This window comes from Musca domestica, unplaced genomic scaffold, assembly GCF_030504385.1.
Source record: "Musca domestica strain aabys unplaced genomic scaffold, Musca_domestica.polishedcontigs.V.1.1 1, whole genome shotgun sequence".
NCBI lineage: Eukaryota > Metazoa > Arthropoda > Insecta > Diptera > Muscidae > Musca > Musca domestica.
Window position 1 is genome coordinate 32,624,711 of NW_026712114.1, and position 25,327 is coordinate 32,650,037.

The following is a 25,327-nucleotide window of genomic DNA, read 5'->3' on the forward strand; positions in this document are numbered from 1 at the left end:
AATTATGTTAATTCATTATCGAATGGTGGATAACGTAGGTTTTATCAATCCCATCAATATGGGTATCAAAGGAAAGGGCTTAAAAAGCAGAATACAATATAATATAAAAAATTGAAATCCAAGATGGCGGCCGCTACCAAATGGCTGATAACAATTTTTTATCAATTCCACCAATATGGGTATCAATAAAAAGGGCATGACATGAAGAATACATTATACTATACAAGTTCAATATTTAAGATGGCGCAGTCACTAAATGACGTATAATAAGATTTAAATTTAGAAACTGCATCTGTAATTCTGGTATCTGATTAATCCAGCCTGGTTCCAAATGCGAAATAAAAACTAAAAACTTGAAAATAAATAATGAAGTAGTTAATGAGTTAAACAGAATGTGAAATAAAAACTAAAAACTTGAAAATAAAAAATAGGTAAAAAAAAACTTTTTAAGTTAAAAGGTTCTATGTTAAACATACATTGCAATGTTTAAGATAAATGTGCTAAAAACCAAAAAATAATAAAAAATAGATACAGTCGTGGGAATTATAAACATATGCATATAATTCCCACGACTGTATCTATTTTTATTATTTTTTGATTTTTAGTACATTTATCTTAAACATTGCAATCTATTTCTGTAATTAATTTTAACAATATTGAAAATAAATCCGCTAATATATACGTAAATTTAACATAAATTTTGATATCGTTAACTATTACAACGTATGGTTAGAAGTGGCTTCAATTTATATTTTTTGAATATTTAAAGGGTAAGTGTACCAGTAGTCGGCACTTTTAGGCTTTTCAATATTTCAATCTTTCGACATTCAATAAAGTTGTACAGATTCATTATTTTGTTTGTTTCGAAATAATAAACAACAATTGAATTTGAGTTTTGCCTTGTTAAGGCGAAGATCATATGTTTTATGATTTATGTGTTTGTTTTCTCTTTCGAGACGAGCTTAATGATCTGAAATTTGCAGTGAAAAGGAAAGCCAGATAGACACTATCACACACTCACCACTATGCGACGCGTTTCGCCGTTGGTTAAGCGGCTCATCAGGCATATTTGGTGTGGATGATGGCTTACAAGGGCCGTTCTCTGGAAAGTAGTATATATTTCGAACTTATTGCAAATTAGCATATGCGAATTATACACTACAAACTCTCCAGGTTCGACTCAAGTTCTATTGGCAGATCTTTTTGTAAGCCATCATCCACACCAAATATGCCTGATGAGCCGCTTAACCAACGGCGAAACGCGTCGCATAGTGGTGAGTGTGTGATAGTGTCTATCTGGCTTTCCTTTTCACTGCAAATTTCAGATCATTAAGCTCGTCTCGAAAGAGAAAACAAACACATAAATCATAAAACATATGATCTTCGGCTTAACAAGGCAAAACTCAAAAATTCAGCCGAGCCTGGCTGTGGGATTTGAACCGCGGACCTCGGTGTGCAGCCAACTAGAAGTTGCCATCTCTACGTTCAGAGCCATTAACCCGTCTTCCTAAAGCAGCACTAAAACAAGTGTATGCATTGGAAGCAATGTAGTTGTTGTGGACAAAAAATCCATCACTACAAAAACAAAACTTTGCTGTGAAAAAGATCTGCCAATAGAACTTGAGTCGAACCTGGAGAGTTTGTAGTGTATAATTCGCATATGCTAATTTGCAATAAGTTCGAAATATATACTACTTTCCAGAGAACGGCCCTTGTAAGCCATCATCCACACCAAATATGCCTGATGAGCCGCTTAACCAACGGCGAAACGCGTCGCATAGTGGTGAGTGTGTGATAGTGTCTATCTGGCTTTCCTTTTCACTGCAAATTTCAGATCATTAAGCTCGTCTCGAAAGAGAAAACAAACACAACAATTGAATTTGTTTTTATTAAATTGGCAAAATTTGCAACTTTACCAAAATAGTAGTTTTTTGCCAGTAGTCGGCGCAATTTTCCAATGCTCGGCATGTCTATTTGCCAGTAGTCGGCATATGCTATTTCATTAAAAAAATATTATTTTGTATTTTTTTTATTTCAAATAGTATAAAACAATGCTGTAATATTAATTCACAGTTTAATTAACTAATTTCGTTTTTAAATAGTGTTTTATTTAATTATCATTCTAAACCAAATATAGGTAGAAAATCAAGAATAGTATGGATTTTCAATTAAAATAAAAATGAGATTAAATAAAAAAGTACCTTTCTTATTTTTGTAATTGATCTTTTTCCTTTATACAACCAACATTTTTTTTAAATGCCACCGCTATCTATAACGTCAAATAGCAGATTTAAAAAAAAACATATTTAATTTAGAAAAGTTGGTCAAAAAGCAATAATAAAAGCAATTGCCGACTCAAAACTATTTTTTATTTGTGTAGTTTTTGGATTTTTTTTAATACTTTTCTTAAGTTTTGGTGAAATAGGTCAAAAATGATATTTTTCTAGTAATCGGCACCCCTGCCGACTACTGGCAAATCTCTTTCGTCGGCATTAAATAATATAAGAGAAAATGCTTGATTGTATATGTTTTTTAAATTATAAAATGATCTTTAGACTGTTATTTACTAATATATACTATTATAAAATATTTCTGATTCCAAAAGTATTAAATTTAATTTACTTAAATCGATTATTAAGTTGACGCCACCACTATTTTTTTTCTTTACAAACAAGCACTATCGCACGCGTTGGAAGACACTCACTGACGAAAACCGTTATTCTCTCGTAATAAATGATCGGGGCTCATTGTTTTTTTTACAGAAAGAGAGCAGAGAACACTGTTGACGTTTTTTGCAATTATTTCATTATTTGGTCAATTCCATTTTTAGTTATTTAAGTTTAAATTTCAAAACTGCCGACTACTGGGACATGCCGAACTTAGGCGCACTTACCCTATCATTAAAGGAAACGGCTTGTTTGCCCAAGCAAATTTTTGAATATAATTTTTGCAAATTTGCAAACATTGTTAATGTTTGATTGGAGAGAGATGTTTGTCCCTTTATGTTTTTGTACATTGTTATATGTAAATACCAGGGTATTTGTATGATCGTCTTAATATAAAGAAATGTCAAAAACCAAATATGGATGAGCTTACGATTAGACAGTCAAAAATATTAGAAAAGCAAAATAAGAAAATAAATGCTCTATTCAATAATCTGCATGATTCGAAAAATTTGATTACGTTACCCGTTTTTTCTGATATTGAAACAATAGTAATCATTTGCTGGTTCAGGAACTCTCAGATAGTTTGTGAAGTTTGGAAATAGTTCTGGCATGTACGGAGACAACCGGTCAGTTACTGTGAAATGCAATGAATATACAGAATAATGTAACACACTTATGTTAAGATGGTACTTCTGTCCTCTGTTTCGACCATTTCATTCAATTTTTATTGCTCTTTGTAGACAAGCCTTTAATTGTACGTTTTTGTGGCATAATGTACAGGCTGAGATAAAAAACTGCAACAAAGTCAAACGCCATTATTTTTATCGAATCTTTTCTCATCGAAGAAAACCAAATTCGGCAGTTCACCACTTTCGGCCAGGCGAAGCAATTCTTTAGCTCTTTTGTGTTTATTTTTTTGTTGCGGTGTAAGTTCCTGCACATTTTGGAATTTCAATGGCTTTACCCCGAGCTCATTTTCGGTGTAAGTTCTTGCCCTTTTTGGAATTTCAATGGCTTTACCCCAAGCTCATTTTTCAATATTTGACGAATGCAATATTGCGATATGTTCAGCTATTTTTGGCCACTGCTACGCGTGTTTCGATCACGTCGCATATTTACTTTTCGAACCATTTCTGGTGGTGTTGCTGTTTTCTTCGTCTACTTCCTTGACGTCGGGCTACGCTACAAGTATCACGGTAACGAGCGATGGTACGAAACACAAAAGATTTATTGACATTTTAATGCTGGAGTGCTCTAACGATAGCCACATGTGGTTTTCGAGCCAAATATATAGAAATCACACTGCCACGCCTGAGTTCTATCACGAATAACTTTTTTCTGGAAAATTCTCACCAAAATGCATTTGTACGCTTGTAAACAATACAATGAGCTGTCACTGGAATAGTTTTAACAAGGGCGGACGGGTGGCTTAGAAATGACAGCAGTCTGAAGTTGGTTGCAGTTTTTTCATCTCACTCTGTAGAAACTCTTAACGATTTTTATACTTAAAGTAACGCTACACTATAAAATCGATATGATAAAGAATATTATAGGCACCAGTCAAATGTACACTTTCTTTTACCACATTTATCATTACTTTTTTTAAAACATACTTATAAATACACTTGTAGTTTATTATAAACGTTATATTTCTATGAAGGTATATTATTCTAAAAACCGTTTCTATTGACATTACAAATTCAGGGGAGCGTCTAGAAGTACGCGTGACTTTTTATTTGACTTTAACATTATGTGTAATCTAGCTTCAAGAAGTCGACTGATAACTCACATGCTTTAGTTATCCAAAATGATATCAAATTTAGATACAAATCATTCTTAAGTTTCTTAATTTTAGCTTTGAATTGCAAAATATTATCTACTACCTGCTCTGTTAGTTTCATATATCTTAGATCTAGATTACAAAAACAATGAGATTAACTCTTAAAACATAATCTACTAGATTTTTTACGAAAAGAAGATTAGTGTCAAACTTATTTATTTAAGTTTCTCAAATTTTTTAATATTATTTTTTAAACATACGTTCGTATTTCCATTTCTTAATTTAATAACTGCAATTCGAGTAGTCGAGTAATCGACTAATCGGAAAGTCAAAAAATTGTTATTAATATGTTGTTGTTCTTGTATTTTTTTCATTAAACCAAGAGAGAGAGTGTGTGTAGTGTGAGTAATATAACATATCCCCCAATCCAATTTACGCCAAAAAGCACAAAATTTTATACCGTACGACGACGATTTCCCAAAAGAAGTGAAAATATTATATTATAATTTTAGTTAGAATAATAATTTTTTGTTAAAAATAGATCATGTCTCATCAAACGGGCATAAAAGGTATGACGACAGTTTTGCCATTGGAAGTGGAACGTAAACAAAATATGAAAATGATTTTTCTGTTTTCCCCCTTTTAGCTAATGAAAAATCACTGAAAGTCTTTGGAAAAGCTAAAAGTGGAAAATTTCGTGTCATAAAAGTATCTATAGAAAATGGTAAGTAGAAAATGCTGCTGGATGAAAAAAGCACATGATGTGGACGAAAGCCCACCTGCTGTGAAATGTTCAAAAAATGAAAGAAATGTGTACATATAATCAACAATTTTCCAATTGCAGAAGAGCTATGTGTCACCGATACAGCGGAAGTGAAAAAGGATTGGGAGAAAGATTTCGACAAACTTATTACACCTCTTATTGAGGAGAATGTACCATGCTACATATTGTATCGCTTGGATACTAAGACCCAGGTAGGACCAGCTTGGTTGCTGATCAGTTGGGTGCCCGACACTGCCACTATTCGCCAAAAAATGGTTTATGCTTCCACCAAAGCCACGCTCAAACAGGAATTTGGTTCTGCTCATATTACCGAGGAAATACATGCCACTAGCCAGGATGAGACTACCCTTGAGGGTTATAAGCGTCATAAAAGAGCAATTGCATCTCCAGCACCTTTAACAACACGTGAAGAGGAGTTGGCAGAACTACGCAGGGTGGAAGTTAATACGGATATTAACACCGAAAGTAGACACCAAACGTTGGGTGGCCTATCCTGCCCCCTATCCGAAGCAGCTAAACAAGCCATACAAGATGTGCTTAGAGGCTCCTATGATTATTTGCAATTCCGCATCGATTTGGAAGCGGAACAGATACATGTCTCCCATGCTGGTGTAGTGGCACTTTCAGATCTTCCAAAGCATGTACCTGATGATCATGCTCGTTACCATTTGTATTTGTTTAAACATACCCACGAGGGTGATTATTTAGAATCCTATGTCTTCGTATACTCCATGCCGGGCTATTCATGCTCGGTGAGGGAAAGAATGATGTATTCCAGCTGTAAGGCACCTTTCTTGGAAACATTGCAGTCGTACGGTATAGATGTGGCTAAAAAGGTAATTTCTATGGATAATAATTGTCAAAAGAAGTTTATACAAATTTCAAAATTTTGTTTACTACAGCTTGAAATTGATTCTGGCTCTGAGTTAACGGAGGAATTTTTGCAAGAAGAACTACATCCAAAGAAAATGCTCCACCGACCGGCTTTTGCCAAACCAAAAGGACCACCAAATCGTGGTGCTAGACGTTTAACGAAACCACAAGAACAGTCTTAATCCATGTGTGTTATAATTTAAACTTTGTCCCGTTTAAGATTTTGAGTTTATTTAGTGTCTTTGACCGTTTGTGAGATATTTTTCTATATAAATAATTTGTGAATTTGTTGTGGTCGTTGTAATATGTCAAGAATCGAATTAAATTTTAATGAAACATAGTAGACTGCTGATATTTGTTTCCTTATATTTTTGTATTAACTTTATATGATGCTCATCTTAGCCGAAATACTTTGTATGAAGAATATGTGAAAATTATCCTTTTGCTTCTTTACTAAGTGCATTATTGTTGTATTCTCTTATTTTTTGTCTATGAAAATTTTGTATTATTTTCATACTCACTTGATGATGTTTTACAAATATACATGTTTTGAGATTAGTATTTATTTTATACAAATTTATTATTCAAATGAAAAATATACTTGACATTTATTGTCGATAAAATTTAGTTATATTTCCTATTGAAATCACAATATTAAAGTAGTATTCTAAATATATATATCATGAAATAACTTTTACTTTTAAAATAAAAACAAATAAACTTTACATATTCATAGAAATTTAAAACGAAGCATATAAAAAGATCTTTAGAAACACATACAGTTTGTAATTTTACTGAACATATGTATGTGTTTATCGTTGTCAATTTTAAAATTATAATACGATTAATTGCAGTTCATGTCAACAATAAACCATATTTAGAGATTAGAAAAAATGCGTTTTAAATGGTATAAATTTTAAAAATAAAAAAAATTTGTGAGGGCATGGCAAGGTATAAATACATTCTTTGCCTGGTTTGTGCAAACATTTACCCAAACTCACGTTTTTTTAGTATAGCATTATTTATGATTCTCAAAAAATATATATTTTTTATCATTTTTTTTTCTCCTGAATAGAAAAATTAAATTAACCTTAGTCTTCCCCAAATATGAATATATAAACTCAAACATTGTTTTCATACCGATCATAGGTATTTTCTTTATTTACAAAAATAACAAGCTAAAGATAACAAATTGAGTTTTCTACTTTTTCGCTGTAATCTGTTCGGCAACTTTTGTATGAACTGGTTTTGGATCTTGGGGTTTCGTTTCATTCTGTTCAGGTTCCAGCTAAAAAAAATAAATAAAAAAGACCATTTAAAAGTTTGATAATTTTATATAAAACAATTATTTACCTTTATGGTTTCTAATGTTATTTTTTCTCCAACTTTAGCGTCGTGGGCTTTCATAAGTTCGGGTGTAGGTTCATCCTCTTCTTCGGCCAACTGTTGAGAGACAATAAAATAGTTAAAAACCACACTGAAAAATAATATTATTTATATGTTTACCTTATAGGTTTCTGCGATTGCTTGATCTCTATCCGTTCTCCATTTATATTGCCAATAACGAACCTCTTGCATAGTAGTACCAGATAACGACATTATTAACAGCGATGCTCCACCTGCCAATCCTCCCAGAAATCCACCAATTATGCCACCAGCTGCCATACCCCTTAAACCCATGTTTAGTTTGTAAAGAGCACCTGATATTGTTCCAGCTGCCAAATATTCATAGATTGAGGATTTTTCTCGGTATACGGAGACCAAGGTTACCATGCCACTATAGACAGTAATTATTCACAACATTTAATAAAATTGATGTTTGAATCTAACAAAACTGACTTACTAATAGGATGTGGTAAATAATGCTACGCGCCAGCCCCATTTTAGACCTCCTCTGGCAAAACTCATTGTGAACTTGTCCTGTAGTTTTCTCTGCAATAATGTTGATTTTATAAGTTTTTTGGAACACCTTAAAACATTTTTCTAAGCGGAACAACGTATACCTTGGCATCCAAGTGAGACTGAAAAGCAGTAGCTTGATTATTTTCCATAAAGTCCATATATGCCGTTCGCGATTGTATAATACCGCCATAGATACCACCAACCAAAAAACCCAGGAAACCAGCCTGATAGATCGAATTCAATTCAGGTGAAATTGAGCCAAATTCACTGAAAGATTATAATCGTATTATATGTTCTTATGTTTTCATTTATAAATCATGTGTTTTGTGGTCTGACTTACTCCACTTTGAAGACTTCTTTCACCCGTTCCCAGCCGGTTTCATTTGAGGGTGGTCTTTGTACAAATGATTTGTATGTTTTTGTTTCCTTTGATACTTTGTCATCGGGATCTGAGTGCAATGGCAAAATACCTAGTAGTAAGAATTTACTGCGATTTCTCTGAAGGAGTGATAAACCTTGTCTAAGCATTGTGTCGTAAAGGAACGAATTCTTCTTCTTTATAACATATGTGCTATGTATATTAAAATGATGACACAGATATATCAGCTGTTACGACGAAGCGAAAACATGTTTTTCGCTTTATTCTGTTTTTATTTCGCCTTTCGCTATAGACTTGCCATATCGTACTATTCTTTATTCGTTATTTCATTTTACTTTTCTAAACCTTTTTTCGCGTCTTATTTTAAAAGTATATTTAATATGTTAAATCTATAGTTTTCGTATCTAATCAAATACTTTTGTCGTTTTTGAAAAGATAGCCATGTTTTTAAGAATCGAAAATAGTGTTTTAATTTAACCTAGAAATTAATGAAATTACTGGAATTGGATTTAAAGAAAGTGTAGTGCAAGAGTTCTCGTGAAATATGAAGATGCAGACATCAGCAAGTCCGCTGCATTTCGACGCATGAAAATCGCAGTAATAGACAGGTTGACTTATTTGTTGCTTTAGTTGCTCCATCACATCACAGTGTGATTCGAAAAAACGTGTTTCATTGTGAGATGTCCAGTTGATCTACAGATGTACGCAAGCCTGCCTTTCTGGCTAGTGTGCACCATAACTGTAGAAGAAATCATTTGGTAAGTTTTGTACATATGACAACAGAGGTCATATATAATATTGATACGGCCGAAACGTCCGTTTTAGGGCATTTTGAGTCGTTTAAACGGCGTCCGGCCTTCTTGCTGATGCGCACGATAACTCTCGTGTTCGGAGATGAGCAAACCACTTCTGATACATCTCCCACAACGGGTCAAATTGCTAAATAATCATAACCTTTATAAAATGCGAAAAAATAAAGTAATTTTTAATTTTCTATTCTAAGATATACAGGGTGAGATAAAAAAACTGCAACAAAGTCAAATAAGATCATTTTTATTTTTTTTTAAATTTTATTGAATGAAAGCAAAAATGTCGGAAATAGCATCAAGTTTTAGAATAATTTTAGATTTGTTCGAATTGGTCACCTTTGGTACGAATTATGGCCTTCAAACGGCCAATGAAACCGTCACACGCTGCCTGAATGTTGCTCTGCGGTATTTTGGCCAATTCCCGGCGAAGCGCTTGCTTGAGGTGATCGACACTTTGGTATTTTTTAGTGCCAACCTTGCTTTCAAAAATACTCCAGACACAGTAGTCTAACGGTTGGTATCTGTAGATTTTGGTGGTTATTGTGCGCTGGAAATGAAGCGAGAAATGTCCAAGGTCAGCGGCCAAAGTGTTTGCGTGCCCATGGCTTTAATACACCCTCCAGAATATTTTCGTGACAATATTCGGCATTTATTCTGATGCCACGCTCGATTAATACGAGGGGAGAGCGACCATCAGCTTTTATGGCGGCCAACACCATCACCATGGCCAGCGCTTGAGTTCTGGTGGCCAACCGAAGGTGCACATCTTCAGCTGACCTCTTGGGCAAGTAAACACGACCATTTTGTTTGTCCATTGACATGGGGCTACGCTACAAGTTTCACGGTAACGAGCGATGGTACGAGAAACAAAAGATTTATTCACATTTAAATGCTGGAGTGCTCTAACATAGATAGCCACTTGTGGTTTTCCAGCCAAATTTAAAGAAATAACACTATCACGCCCGGATAACATTTTTTCTGCAAAATTATCACCAAAATGCTTTTGTACGTTTGTAAATAATATAATGAGCTGTCACTGAAATAATTTTAACAGCTGACGGAAGAGTGGTTTGGAAATGACAGCAGTCTGAATTTGGTTGCAGTTTTTTCATCTCACCCTCTAGTTTGAATATGTAGTATATCAGTCCAATTCATACGTTACTCACCCCACACATGATCAACATTTTGAATAATTCTAAATGTCATAAAATACAAAATATTTCACCGATTTGCTTTAAATTCGTACTATGTTATACTTCCAACAACCAACAATATATCTAGTGCGACCGATCGGCCACTACTTGACCCCATAAAAGGTAAATATTTTGAGTCAAATAGAGTTAAATTTGGTGTATCGAGCTTCTTGACTCTAAATTATAATCATACTAGCTGGCACGGTCCGCGTTGCCGGCCCGTAGTTTTTGTCTATTATACATATTTAAGAATAGCCAAATTTAATTACTTTTTTAAACCCATTAGCACCTCAGATTTTGCATTAGAGTCCTCATAAGTACCCCTAACCATGTTGGTCTGTTTGTCCGCCAAAAGGTGGATTTGAAGGGGTACTATTGCATGGAGAAAATTCTAAAATTTGTAGATATGTTGAAATTTTTTGTATAAGATTTCCACTCCAAATATAAATATTTAGCCAAATCCTTTGAAATATGGTAAAGTCAGGAGGTACCTTTAAATGGGCACTACTCCGAAACATCGCCCTACATTGAAAACTTTCTTCTACCCCATATAATCCAATATGACAAATAGAGGCCAAATCAAAAATGTAGCTATTTTACACCCATTACCGTAAGATGGGAATTAATTTTATTTGCCATTTAAATTGTAAGTTGGTCCATATTTTTCATCATAGTATAATTCAATGACGATTCAACAAATATTCGGTCCCGTGCTACTTTCTTATATTTGTAATTTGTTCATGTTTTCACAATTTATTTCAAATAGATGTACATCCCAAATTTACGTTCCCAACCAATATTCTCTTGGGGGTAACAAATTCAAAAGAATACAAAATTTTCTTTTCTGACCACACATTAGATGGGAAAGTGGACTTGGGGATACTCCAATGTGGGGACTTTACTTAAATATATTCCTATGGAGCAATTATCTGTATGATGGTTTCCTACCCCAAGGTGATAATACAAATTGAAAAGAATTGACAAATAAAGAATAACAAATTGAAAAAATCACCAACTTGTTCGCTGATTTTTTACATTTTTACATGTTTAAAGATCCTTACAAAGTTTGTCAATAAAATGTACTATTATTTTAAAATTCGATTCCATTGATTTTTTTTTCGATTTTTTTCCCTATTTGAGATTTTTTGCAATGAGATCTCTTCTTTCGTGATTTTTTAGCGATTTTGAAAATGTAATTATCTTTTAACTTTGGTGTGACCGTGTTAAACTATTTCGATATAATCTATTCCGTTTCGCCACCACATAATTCGGTACTACACTTCCATGTAACCCGACATCAATTTCAGTTCTTAAGAAATCAGGTCAATTAAATAAATTGGTATTAATATTCGAATTCAAAAATAAAATATAAAAAATACACTACAAATGTACATTAGAAAAAAGTAAGTGAAAATGAAAAAAAAAAAAATCATGCAAAATAAAACATTACTATTGTACATTTCAAAAGTTAAAAGGAAAATGTTAATATATCACATTTTTACGCGATTTGTTTGGATATCATCCTTTTCGGACAGGAGACAATTTCGAATTTGTTTTGCAATTTATGTAATTTTATTTTCTGCAATTACGGTTTCCAACATTGGGTTACAAAAATAACAACAATATTACATTTCCACCTTTATTTATCATACTGGAAAAAAGCTTTTCACGTTTATCAATTAAATAAAGAAAGTAAATAACAACTCGAACTATATTTTAAAAAAATTTATTAAACACAGTCATAAATTATGATATACAAAGTCGATCATCATTACTTATACATCTACTTGAATAATTGATATTAAAATGCTAATTATGCATGTCACAATAACTCCATCATTCTTTATAAAATATTTATTTGTTGTCCTTTTTAAACCACCATCAAACGTGGCGCAATATTCATGGACATTAGTTCTTGGAACAATAATTTTGCTGCATAGGGCAAACGAACTTGAGAGATTTGGGTTTTATTCTTGCAACCTTTGCATTCAAAGGTGTTGTTGCGCAAATTGGCTATAGCAATTAGGCCACAGAAATTGCACACATGAATACGATAAGGATCAGAGACTTCGAATAGACGTTCTCTCAAGAACTGTGCAGCACCGTGCGATATTTGACAATCACGTTCCATCTCACCGAAACGCAAACCACCATCACGAGCTCTGCCTTCCATAGGTTGTCGCACTAAAATCTGGACTGGACCTCTGGCTCGAGAGTGAATCTTGTCGTCCACCATATGCTTAAGACGTTGATAGTATGTCGGACCCAAGAAGACCTGAGCATTAATCTTGCGACCTGTGTGACCATTATACATGACTTCGTTGCCACGCAAATGATAGCCATACTCTTGGAGGAAAGTGGAAATTTTTTGTACGTTGACAGCATCATTAAAAGGAGTAGCATCGCCAATCTCGCCTTTGTTCGAACCAAGTTTGCCTTGGAGACATTCAATTAAATGGCCAATTGTCATACGAGATGGAATGGCGTGGGGATTAATAATAATGTCGGGAGCTAGACCTTCACATGTAAATGGCATATCCTCCTGGCGATACTGAATACCACAGGTACCCTTTTGACCGTGACGCGAAGCAAACTTATCTCCAATCTGTGGAATACGTACCGATCTCACACGAATCTTACAAAACTTATAACCTTCGCTGTTCAACGTTAACATGACCTGATCGACAATACCAGTTTCAGAGTTACGCAAGAATGTTGAAGCATCTCGTTTGGTGAAGCGTTTTGTTGTGCTGTCAAGTTCGTCATCATTTTCGGGTAAAGTCATTGTCTTGCCGATTACCACATCATCACCTGACACACGAATGCCGGGGGCAATAATACCATCATCATCCAATTTGTCATAATGGGCATTTCGCATGCCCTGGCACGTTTGCCGATTAGGTTTTTCAAAGTTTTCTTCCTGATCCCCGATGCGTTTATTTTCCGAATCTTTGTACGAACGGTAAAACACAGATCGGAAGTATCCTCTTTCGACAGCAGAAGCATTCAAAATGACAGAATCTTCCTGATTGTAACCGGTATAACAGAGAATGGCTACAATGGAATTAATTCCGGCTGGCAATTCTCTGAAACGCAAGTATTCCATAGAACGCGTAGTAACCAATGGTTTCATGGGATAGTACAATACGTGGGCCAGTGTGTCCATCCGAACGTGGAAATTGGTAATGTAGACACCCATAGCTTGTTTACCCATAGCACTTTGATAGGTGTTACGGGGTGACTGGTTGTGATCAGGGAAGGGAATAATAGAAGCACAGACTCCCAATATCATAGCAGGATGGATTTCACAATGCGTGTAAGTGGTACAATAGGCATAGTCTTTGTTTTGTTTTAAATCGTAGGGAGACATAGCAATCATAACGGTTTCCTCTTCCAGAGTATCAATATATTCCACCACGCCGGATGCTACCAACACTTGCCAGCTGTAGTTATTGTAATCGCGTTCCTTCAACATTTCTACGTGAGTCTTTTTTAACAAAAGAGCTCCATTTTCGACAATGAGCAGTGGGCGACAGATACGACCAGCGTCTGTGTAAATACGAATTTCACGGTCACGAATATCTCGAATCATAGACACTTCTGACACGATGATATCCATCTGTCTGCGCAGTTTTCGTAATGTGGCCATCAATTGTTCGGGGTCACGATGTATACCAACCCAACAACCGTTGACAAAGATCTTTGTGGCGTCTGCAATGGCTGAAGGTGCAATTTCTTCCAAATTTTCCATAGACCACTCTTCCAAGAACTCCAAAATTGGCGAAGGCTGTGAACCAACAGAAATGTAGGCCATAAGAGCCAGATTCTTTACCAGACCTACAGCAGCTCCCTCAGGTGTTTCGGCAGGGCATAACATACCCCACAATGTGTTGTGCAATTGACGAGGTTTGGCCAATTTACCATCACGACCAATGGGTGAATTGACACGACGTAAATGTGACAAGGTTGAGGCGAAAGTTAACCGATTCAACACCTGAGACACACCAGCACGAGCCTGATGAGCCTTTTTCTGGTCACCCCAATTGCCAGTGGCCAATGAATAACGTAAACCATCAGTGATGATGTTTGTCTTAATGGCCAATTCCAAATTGAAATCTTTTCCACGATCGATAAATTTCTGGGTGTACATGCGAACTTCTTTGAGGAGATTTTTGAATAGACCACGGAAAAGGAAAGCCATAAGTGGTCCAGCCAAATCCAAACGCTTATTACCTAAAATAAGAAAAGGATGTGAGTAAAATTACAAACATATCTATGTTCCATGGCTTTTACCGTAGTGATCACGATCGTCCAATTCACGACGACCCAAAGAGGCCAACAGCAGACGATGTACCATATAACCTAAAAAGTAGGCTTTCTTTGTCTCACAGAAATCTGAAACACCCACATGAGGCAACATTTCTTTTTGCAGAATTTCCTTGGCGTATTTTATACGTTTGTCTTTGGTTACACCAGGACGTGCACCTCTGGTACCAATAAAATTCAAAGCAACATTTTGTTCCTGAACGACAAAAGCCTCATCCAAAGATGGCTTAACCATTTCCATCATCTCTGGATCATCAAAGTCGTAGATAATGTGTTCCAAAATATCACGATCAGCCACAAAACCCAAAGCGCGGAAAACAATCATAATTGGAATTTCTTGTTTGATATAGGGCAAAATGGCAATAATACGTTGACCAATGGCTGACTTCTTAATATTCTGTGAACCTCTGGCCATCATGTTAACCCAGAGGGTGGACGTGGGACGTGAACTGTGTTCGAGACAAGAACGAATTTCAGCCTTATAGGCATATTTGCCGTCTTTCATGCTGAAAACGTACACAGTGTTAGTTGCCATTTTCTCCTGTGCAATTAGAACCTTTTCGGAACCGTTGATAATAAAATAGCCGCCGGGGTCCAATGGACATTCATTCAATTCTGTTAAATCACGATCTGTTAACTGGGACAGCAAACAATATGTGGAACGCAACATAATGGGAATTTTGCCAATAAATGTCTTTTGATGTTGTGTCTCGACAGGGGCCTGTCCTTCAACAATTTTTGATTTGGTAATATCGACATAGAGCGGGGCTGAATAGGTTAAGTTTCGCAAACGTGCTTCGTTAGGCATCATAGGACTGGGTGAACCATCCTTTTCCCAATGTGTAGGTTTTGATAAGTAGATTTGTTCGAATTTCAAAAGGAAGCGGGGCTGAAAGGAGTGTTTCATAAAACAAAAGCTCAGATATAATTCTGTATAATCATACCGGCGTTTCGATTTCTCCCGATGTATGTTGGGCTTCAGCTTGCAAATCTATGGCTGGAGAGTCTTCGACAATGCGCTGTACGGACATCTGAATAAATTCATCAAAACTGTCCAGTTGCTGTCGCACAAGACCCTTCTCGTCAAAGTAGGCGTTTATGACAATCCAACAAGCTTCTTGCCACAACTCATGGGAAATTTCCTCTGCATTCTCCTCCTCATACATTTCTATAAAAGAGGTAATAACGTTAAAATGTTGTTGTTATTGTATTGATCGCTTTGAAATGGGGCTCCATGAAGCAGCGTTCTTTTGTCGTCGCCATGTTTTATCATGAAAAATCAGATCGAAAAATTTGTGTTTTATTTTACTTACGGTCTTCATTGTCGTACATCATCTTGGCGGATTTTTGTTTATAATCCTATGTAGACCAAATAAATCAAATTATAAATTGTATATTTCCTTCAATTTACAAATATATTTCCGACAAAAATTTCACAAGAGAACAACACGCAAAAAACCACCAGCTTCCTTTGGTGGCGGCGAGTTGTGTGAACTGTCAAAATAGTGATGTGTAGTTCGTGTACAAAGTGGTTCATATTAGCCATTCACTGTAAAGAACAGGAAAACTAATTCAGAGTGGTTCCTTTTTAATTGAAAAATTAAAAAAACTAATGCTATGTTCTCATTACACTTTCAATCATGTTGTTCGCTCTAAGACATGGTAGAAAAATACAGGTAGATGGATCAGTGCTTAGGAACATTGTTATGTCAAATTTTTTTAATTATTTCTTCAAAAATAAATATATTTTTATATGTTTTTCTACACGACGCCAATCGGAGGTTGTTATAATATGCATTTTTTAATAATATTTACAAATTTGAGTAATTTTTCATTCAACTATTTCGATTCCAAAATTGGTTTGACAGTTTATTGTCCCAGCAGCTGTGTCGAAGCGTCTACCTATATTCTTCTACCATGGCTCTCAGAATTAGGTACACGAATTAACCCGTTCATACGGCACGATTCGTAATTCATATTAAAATAATACCTTTTATTAAAAAATTTGTTTGTTGATTTTAATGGAATTTTATACAAAGATACATGAAATTCTCACTTATATGAATAGAAGAAATTATTGTTTTTCTTCCAAAGCTCTCATTTGTTAGGGATGGGACAAAATTTTTCTTTGTTCTGAGAGTGATTTGATTTGAACAATGTACAAATATGAGTGTTCGCTCAGGAAATTTTGTGTGAAGAATTAAGTAGTTTTTTCATAGTTAAGGGTCAAGTGAAAACGCCACATAAACAAAATGGGAGCGTTGAGTCATTTTGCGCTTTAAATATTATCGATAAAACCGATAATTACTTGCAAGCATTTACAATTGCCACGCGTAGCCACATTTTATTATGACTGTCTTTTCAACTGCTTCCTAAAAAAATAGTAGCACGAAAATATTTCCTACATAATAAGAACTCAAAATACCAAAATTTGGCGAATAATATGACTTAAGGTGAGAGTACATAAACAGCTTGAAGTCTTCGCATGGCAAATTTTGTAACATATCATAAAGAGATGCCGTTTTCCTTTATAGGATACATAGTTCCATGGTAAAATTAAGAAGATAACCTTGTCAAGTTTCACTGCATAAAAACTAGGTGTCCATCTCTGTATTGACAATGGGATTAATAAATATTGAAAATGATATGTTGTCAAACGAATACTTTTGAAAAAATTATAAACATATGTTTGTCAAAATAAGTTGGATATCATCTTACGGTAGCACTCACCATTCACAGTTACGTTACGAATGGCAGCATCTCTGAAGAAGCACGGTCCAAAGAGGCCACTAGCCCATAAAATCGACGATTTAGCTTATTGAGTCAAAAGCGATCTTCATCCATAAAATGGAAGAAGCACGAATTTAAAATAAATTGCAATAATTTGCAAGCGTTGTTCATTTGTAAGACGCTTAAATTATACACCAAACTAAAGAATTTTGACAGTGAAATAAAATACAATACGAGCGTGAGCTGTTTAAAGCAGTGTTGTGAAAAAGATAATAGCTAAAAATCACCAATTTAAGGATTTGCTTTGCGATTTAAATGTTCAAAACGCCGTTTCATGCGTATTCTATTTTAAGACTACTTTCATAACTAACTCATTTTTTCTATAATTTTTAAAGCATACTTCTAGGCTCTCACTGCGATTTTTGAACAACATATAACTGACATTGTAGCGACCGCATAACAGCAAGTCTATGGTACAATTACTAAGGTAATCTCATGCAATCATACAATTAAATGTTCCTTACGATATGCGCGTACATCTGAAAAGAAAATTAGATTTATTTCCGACCCAATATTCTATCATTTTCACGCCTTTACAGGGTGTAAAAGTCAAGGAAGAATATAACAAGTTAAAATTGAATCAGTCGGTTTTGCCGACAGAGGTGTACCCCCAGCCAATGTTCGATTGTTTAAATATATTTTGACTTCTGTTATAATCATTCAAATGTTTTACCCTCTATGGAGTAGGTTCCAAAGGAATGGACCAATTTTGTCTATTTCATATCGGTCCTAAATAAATATGATATAAATATTGCGACGTGCCAGGTTTGGACTACATTGGTTACTTCCCTCACTTTATATGTTTAGAAAATTTTAAAATGTGCGCGAGGTACCAGATATACTTAGTGGACCGAAGTATTCAATTTTCACACATCAACCAGTACCGATAGAAATATTGGAATGGGCAAAATTACAAGAAAATTAAAAATTTATATCGAATTTTATGCAAATTCATAAATTTCATATTCATCCCAGGTTTCTGGTTGTGAGAAATATTTAGATATATCAAGTTGTGTTGTAGATTAAAGTATTGAAAACTGTGACCCTTTGTGGGTAAGGTATCAGAAGGGGATCGCAGATATATATCTTCTTCACAACAAATCTTGCGTTAGCTAAAATGTTTGTATTTTGGATATTTGAAGAGGATTGGATGCTTATTTCGCATTCTTTGAGCGTTTTGTTTTTCAAAATCTTAAACCCTATGTCTCTACCATCGTGTGTTGATGGAAATATTGAGATCTACCAAGTCTAATGAAATCGTGTTTCCCGAGCTTCTTGTATATTCAAAATTTTAATATTTTGTGAGAGAGGTACCAGAAGGAGTGGACCGATATATTCCATCTTCACAGCAGATCTTGTGTTAGTCTACTTATTATACTTATTTCGGATTTTATAATCGTTTGACCCTTTGTGGAGAGGTACTTTGACCCTTCGTGGGGGAGGTACTTTATGGAGTGGACCTGAACTAGCACTGATGCAAATATTCGGATTTGCAAAGTTGGAACAAAATCGGCTTGCCATTTCTTTTTCTGTACAGAAAATGCATTTTTTGAAAATTTCGACATTTTGTGGGGGAGGTACCAGAAGCAGTGGACCCGTATTGCCCATGTCCAAACTCGATCTAAGTTTGACAAAAATATTACGATGTACCAAGTTTGGACCAAGTCGAATACCTCTTCGAGAGTTATCGTGCACACCAGCCAGCCAGATAGACAGACAGACGGACGGGCGGACGTCGCTAGATCGACCCCAATGTCCTGAAACGGATTTGGTCCAAAGAGACCTAGGGTCTAAAACCGTTATTTCGACTAGGCACATATCAAATGACATATAACCTCTCAAGGCATATGGCTGAGGGTATAACTAGCCATATGCCTGGGGGTATAAAAAAAGTTCGTGTATTGCATTATATAATAATATTCAATTATTTCTCGGCGTCAACAATTTTTTTGTATATTCAAAACTAATGCATTGTGAGTAGTTTTGTGTTATATTTTTTATTTTATAGCATTCAGATAAAAATAAGTTTAAATTCCAAATTTACTTTAAATAGCAGCAGACAGATAAAGATTGCATAAAAAAGAGTTGGCCTATTAATAAATCAATAGTAAATCACGTCAAATTTTAGGTGGTTTATTTTATTTCCAGAGGCAAAAAAGAAATATTATTAATTTCTTTCTTTCTCATAGCTCATAAATATTGGACGGTGGATGAATGTCATTAGCATTTTAATAGCCAACTAATAGCGATCAGATGACAATTTGTTTAAGCTTTTGTCGTATTCTTTAACAACATATCTTATTGTTGTTAATTTCATAATTATTGATTAATTACCATTTGAATGATTTTTATCGCGATCCACATTTCTCACCCAATAAAAAGGCAATAAATTGAACATCTATACAATTTTTACAATTATGTAAAAAAAATAATTTTGAAAGTCAATATGCATCTTCAAAAAAAAAACACTAATTTTGAAATTCGATATCATTTTAGTTCAAAGCAAAGATTGAATAATACTTCAAAAGCTAATGTTAAATCAAAGTGTGTCAAAATTTATGTTTGAATAATTATGGATATTAGGTATATATTTTATTTGATTGGAAGTTATATCTACCCGGAATATTTTGTAAGGAAATATAGGGTGAGATGTAAAAACTGCAACCATTGCTTGTTACCGTGATAATGGTAGCGTAGCCAAACGTCAAGAAAGTGGACGTAAGAAAACAGCAACATCAGCAGAAATGGTTCGAAAAGTAAAGAAGCGACTTGATCGAACCCCGCGTCGCAGTGGCCGAAAAATGGCTCGCAATATTCCATTCGGCAAATATTGAAAAATGAGCTCGGGGTAAAGCCATTGAAATTCCAAAAAGTGCAAGAACTTACATCGCAACAGTAAGAAAATAGACTCAAAAGAGTCTTCGCTTGGCGAAAGTGGTGAACTGCCGAAATTCTCCGATGAGAAAATATTCGTTGTCCAGCAGTTTGTAAACAAACAAAATGATCGTGTTTACTTGCCAAAGAGGTCAGTTGAAAATGTGCACCTTGGTTTGACCACCAGAAGTCAAGCGCCGGCAATGGTGATGGCGTGGGCCGCCATAACAAACGATATGTCTCTCTTCGCTCGTAGTAATCGACCGTGGCATCAGAATAAATGCCGAATATTTTTGCTAAAATATTCTGGAGGGTGTATTAAAGCCTTGAGCCGCAGACCTTGGACATTCCAACAGAACTCAGAACCATCGTACTCAGCACGCGCCACCCAAGAAAGGTTACAAAATGAGGTTGCTCGCTTCATTTCCAGCGCACAATGGCCACCAAAATCTCCGGATACTAATCCGTTGGACTGTTGTGTCTGGATTATTTTGGAAAACAAGGTTGACGCTAAAAAATACCAAAGTGTCAATCACCTCAAGCAAGCGCTACGCCGGGAATGGACCAAAATACCGCAGAGCAATATTCGGGCAGCGTGTGACGGTTTTATTGGCCGTTTGAAGGCCATAATTCGTCCCAAAGGCGATCAATTCGAACAAATCTAAACGTATTCTAAAATTTAATTCTATTTCCGATATTTTTTGCTTTCATTCAATAAAATTTAAAAAAAAAAAAATGTAAAAGTTATGGCATTTGACTTTGTTGCAGTTTTTTTATCTCACCCCGTATGTATGAATACGAGTCAGTTTCTTCGATTTAAAAAATCAAAAATCTTAAAGTTAATATTCGTGCTTTTTAACAGGAAGTAAAATTCTATGAGAGCTACATCTAAACTGAAGAAAAACAAAATTGATTGTGATTACACGACAATTTTAAATTTCGTAACAACGTATGTAGAAATAAAACATATGTTCTCGCGAACCCATTTTTGCACAACAATTAAATAATATTTCTTTGTGTAGTATTACTTAACATTTACACACACACACACACTTAATTCTAGACAATTAATACACCATTAAGATACGCGCAGGTATGCGATTGCCAGTTTGGCAAAAACTAATGTTGCTGGCCAATACCACGAAGTCCATCGATCGATCGATCTAAATCGTCTTACACTTCTGGCAAAAAAATGAAAAGAAAACAATGATGACAATCAATTTTGTCAACGAAACGAAGACAATCAAGAGACAACAAACATTAAGAAATAGACAGAATTCTGGCTACCGTATGCCCTGCCTGACATTACGAGAGACAAGCTACTGTGTCGGATTATGATTAAATGTTTTGTAAAATATGTATATATGTATGTAGATGTACCTAATAACTGTCTGTGTTGGCGAATAAAAAAATAGACTCGTCCAAAGTCTCGGAGAAAAAAAAAAACATGATTGATTGTGACATCTTTATTAGAAGGTAAACCTTTGAGGATGCCCCGGTTACACAGTTGTAAAAACAAATTAAAAACATGAAATGAAGCCATTATATTACAATACCGTCTGATTTTAGTTACTGTGAGAGATTTGCCCATATTTTTCAATCGATTGGGTATATTTTAATACCCTACAACACTATGTGTTGGGGGTATTATAAGTTTGATTGGGCCAAAAATTATGTAACCACGAAATATTGGTTTCCCATATAGGAAAGTATATATGGGTCTTCCTAGCTCGCCGAGCTGAGTCGATCTAGCTATGTATGTCCGTCTGTCCGTCTGTCCATGTTAATTTGTAATCACGCTACAGGTCGCAATTATGGTCCTTACGAAATTTAGCATGAAGGTGGGGTTTGGGTCAGAATAGAACCCTATTGCTTTTGGAGATGATTGCCAAATGTTTAGGGGTTGAAATGGACCAAATACTGAAAAAATGTCGGATTTTGCAGTAGCTATACAGGTCGCAATTATAGACCAATCGACGCGGAATTTTGCATGTAGCTAGAGTTTAGGGCAGGGAAGAATAATATTTAGCGGGTCATCGGATAATATTTAGCGGGTAAAATAGACCATATCTTTTGTTTTGAAAAAAATCAACATTTTTCATTAAACCGCGAATATTTTGAATTCCGGCGAATTCACAAAGCCATGACAAGGTTACTTCTGATCTTTACATTGATGTTAACATCCAACAAAACGGATGTATAGCAAAATATGTGAAAGATCTCTTATATGTCGAGAACGGCTGAACTGATTTCGGAAAGAAAGAAAGGAAAGAAAAAAACGTCTAAAAAAATCGCATAAAAATATCTCCCTAAAAATGAAAATATTGATTTTCTAAAATTTCCTCATATTTTTTAAATTTTGTCATATTTTTGGCATATTTTCATTTTGAATTTAACATTTGGTAATATTTCTACAGCTAACAAAACTAAATAGTTAGGATATCAGGATATCATATACAGATCACATTTATTGCCCGATCCTTACGAAATTTTGCATGGAGAGGGTCAGAATAGAAGCCTACTCTTTTTGGAGATGATCGCCATATATTTAGGGGTTGAAATGGACCAAAAAACTGCAAAATTGTCAGCAGGTCGTAATTATCGCCCGACCCTTACGCACATTTGAATGGGGGTTACCGGACATTGCAAAAGCCAAGCAGTTTTGGATGGCCATCCAAAAATATTCAATGTGCGAAATAGTTTGCCAACTTTTGTAGACAAAATACGAAAATGTCCATTCCAGTGACTTTTTGGAGAATTCACAAATACAGGAAAGACGCACTGCTGATTATGTCGTTAACACTGATTTCGTTGAAGAATATAGTCAAATGTCTGTATCTCATACAGATACGTTTCAGTCAAAAACCAATAATAAATGTTAATCTTTTGCCACTTCTGAGAGATTATAGGTGTTTGGGAAATATTGGTTCCAGATCTAGGAAGACCATTTACGTGCAACATCTACCAATAAATTGGAAATGAGCAAATTAGCTTAAGTTGCTATTATTCGAAAATTAGAGAACGAAACCTGATGGTTTTCTTTTATTATTTGTCACAATACCTTTCGAGTATCTCGCCTATATAAATTGTATCACTTATTATAGTGTTGTAGGGTATTCAACGGTCGGTCCCGCTCGACTGTAGCCTTTACTTACTTGTTTGAAAATATTTTTAATAAGTAAAATCGATTAAGATTGCAACAATGTCGATTTTACTTATTAAAAATATTTTCCAAAAATTTCTCTCGCAGTAACTAAAATCAGGCGAAATTTTTATACGGGATTCATCAAAAGGTGGCCATATGGTGTGCTGGTACCGTTTCTACACAATAAGAACTCAACATCTCCAAATAAAAAATTGAATGGAAAATACAACTTAAACAAAAAAAAGTAAGTGACCATCTGATACCCTACAACACTACAATATGTTAGAAGCCCCCATTTATGTCCAAATCCTTATTGGGAGATTTCGCTTTTGAAATTATATTACCCTTAGCATTTTGACCAGGGACATTTGCCCATTATTTACGCACTCCGTCGTGATGTTAGTTGTTGTGGTCCATTTTACAGCTAAATATTATCCAATGGTCATCCAAAATGCTAGAATTCTTCCCTGTCCTTAATTCTCTCCTCAGGCGTATCGATTGGCTTCAATTGTGTGATCAAGAAATTTTTTTTGTGTTTTTGGTTCATTTAAACCCCTAAATATTTTGCGATCATCTCCAAAAGCAAGAGGCCCCCCTGTATCTCCAAATTTATTTGCTTGTCTACGATATTTAGCTATATTTGTCAACGAAATCAGCATAAAAAGCCAGAAGTTCGCCATAATTGCGACCTGTAGAGTGATTACAAATTAACATGGACAGACGGACAAACGGGTGGACGGACATACATAGCTAGATCGACTCTGCTAGGTGTGATAGGAAGATCCCTACATACTTTCCTATGTGGGAAACCAATATTGTAGGGTATAAAAATACTGATTTACTCTTATATAGAAATAGAATAGAAGGTATCGGTCCACTTTATCAAGTACCTCTCCGCCACAAAGGATCAAAATTTTGAATAATTATAATTCTTATAAAATGTGATTTATGAGTCTTCCAATTACACACATCACATTATTTTTATTAACCCAAGATCTGGTGTGAGGATGGAAAATTTCGGTCAACTCCTTCTGATACCTCCATCACAATGGGGAAAACATTTAAAATATTCATAAAGCTCATAAAATACGAAATTAATATCCGATTCCATTTAGACTTGGCACATCTGAATATTTCTATCAACACAGGATCTGTTATAAAAACGGAGATCGGACCATTTTTTTTGGTACCTTTCTCACAACGTTTTGAATAACCAAAACGTTTATAAAATCTCAAATAAGCAAAAGATTATCTTTATATTTTACATATCCCATTATTTCCACTAACAAAAGATCTGTTGTGCAGATGATATATCGGTCCACTCCTTCTGGTACCTGCCCCACAAAGGGTCAAAATTTTGAATATCCATGAAGCTCATAAAAGCGAAATTAACATCCGATTCTTTTCAAGACAAGGTGCATCTCAATATTTCCATCAACACAAGGTCTGTTTTAAAGCTGGCAGAGATCGGACATTTCCTTTGCTACCTGCCCATAGGGTTCAAGATTTTGAAAACCAAAACGCTCAAAGAAATCGAAACTTCGCACGTCTCAATGCTTTCATCAACACAAGATCTGTAATAGAGATGGTAGAGATTCGAACACTCCTTCTGGTACCTCACCCACAAGGGGTCAACATTTTGGGCATCCAAAACGCGAAATTATCATCCGATTCTTCAGACTTTTTACACCTCAATATTTCCATCAAAACAAGATGGTTTCCTCCAAATTTTGCACAAACCAATGTTTTTAATTGTATTAGATGAAGTATGAAAACGATATACACTGGTGGCCAAAACTAAAGCAA

General features: G+C 35.0%; 3 protein-coding genes across 3 annotated transcripts; 1 reads left to right on the forward strand and 2 right to left on the reverse strand.

The window, feature by feature from the left end:
• The first annotated feature begins 4,819 nt into the window (after positions 1–4,819).
• Positions 4,820–6,446, forward strand: LOC101889716 (twinfilin). The gene is made up of 4 exons (XM_005188780.4): positions 4,820–5,015; positions 5,093–5,170; positions 5,291–6,066; positions 6,133–6,446. The coding sequence occupies exons 1-4, from the start codon at positions 4,991–4,993 to the stop codon at positions 6,283–6,285; spliced, it is 1,032 nt and encodes a 343-aa protein (XP_005188837.1). The 5' UTR covers positions 4,820–4,990; the 3' UTR covers positions 6,286–6,446.
• Positions 6,447–7,231: 785 nt separating this feature from the next.
• LOC101889886 (RPII140-upstream gene protein) lies at positions 7,232–8,572 on the reverse strand. The gene is made up of 6 exons (XM_005188781.4): positions 8,346–8,572; positions 8,107–8,272; positions 7,947–8,035; positions 7,610–7,880; positions 7,457–7,546; positions 7,232–7,391 (listed from the first exon to the last, which is right to left on the reverse strand). The coding sequence occupies exons 1-6, from the start codon at positions 8,531–8,533 to the stop codon at positions 7,305–7,307; spliced, it is 891 nt and encodes a 296-aa protein (XP_005188838.1). The 5' UTR covers positions 8,534–8,572; the 3' UTR covers positions 7,232–7,304.
• A 3,524-nt stretch (positions 8,573–12,096) lies between these two features.
• Positions 12,097–16,208, reverse strand: LOC101890053 (DNA-directed RNA polymerase II subunit RPB2). The gene is made up of 4 exons (XM_005188782.3): positions 16,026–16,208; positions 15,657–15,880; positions 14,680–15,601; positions 12,097–14,619 (listed from the first exon to the last, which is right to left on the reverse strand). The coding sequence occupies exons 1-4, from the start codon at positions 16,045–16,047 to the stop codon at positions 12,257–12,259; spliced, it is 3,531 nt and encodes a 1,176-aa protein (XP_005188839.1). The 5' UTR covers positions 16,048–16,208; the 3' UTR covers positions 12,097–12,256.
• Positions 16,209–25,327: the final 9,119 nt, after the last annotated feature.

Coding starts and splice junctions, on each gene's coding strand:
- LOC101889716 (XM_005188780.4), top strand. CDS start 4,991: ATGTCTCATCAAACGGGCATAAAAG. Junction 5,016..5,092: donor TCATCAAACGGGCATAAAAG/GTATGACGACAG, acceptor TCCCCCTTTTAG/CTAATGAAAAATCACTGAAA. Junction 6,067..6,132: donor GTATAGATGTGGCTAAAAAG/GTAATTTCTATG, acceptor TGTTTACTACAG/CTTGAAATTGATTCTGGCTC.
- LOC101889886 (XM_005188781.4), bottom strand. CDS start 8,533: ATGCTTAGACAAGGTTTATCACTCCTTCAGAGAAATCGCAGTAAATTC. Junction 8,273..8,345: donor AAAGAAGTCTTCAAAGTGGA/GTAAGTCAGACC, acceptor ATAATCTTTCAG/TGAATTTGGCTCAATTTCAC. Junction 7,547..7,609: donor CAATCGCAGAAACCTATAAG/GTAAACATATAA, acceptor GTCTCTCAACAG/TTGGCCGAAGAAGAGGATGA.
- LOC101890053 (XM_005188782.3), bottom strand. CDS start 16,047: ATGATGTACGACAATGAAGACC. Junction 15,602..15,656: donor CGGGAGAAATCGAAACGCCG/GTATGATTATAC, acceptor CACTCCTTTCAG/CCCCGCTTCCTTTTGAAATT. Junction 14,620..14,679: donor GGACGATCGTGATCACTACG/GTAAAAGCCATG, acceptor TTCTTATTTTAG/GTAATAAGCGTTTGGATTTG.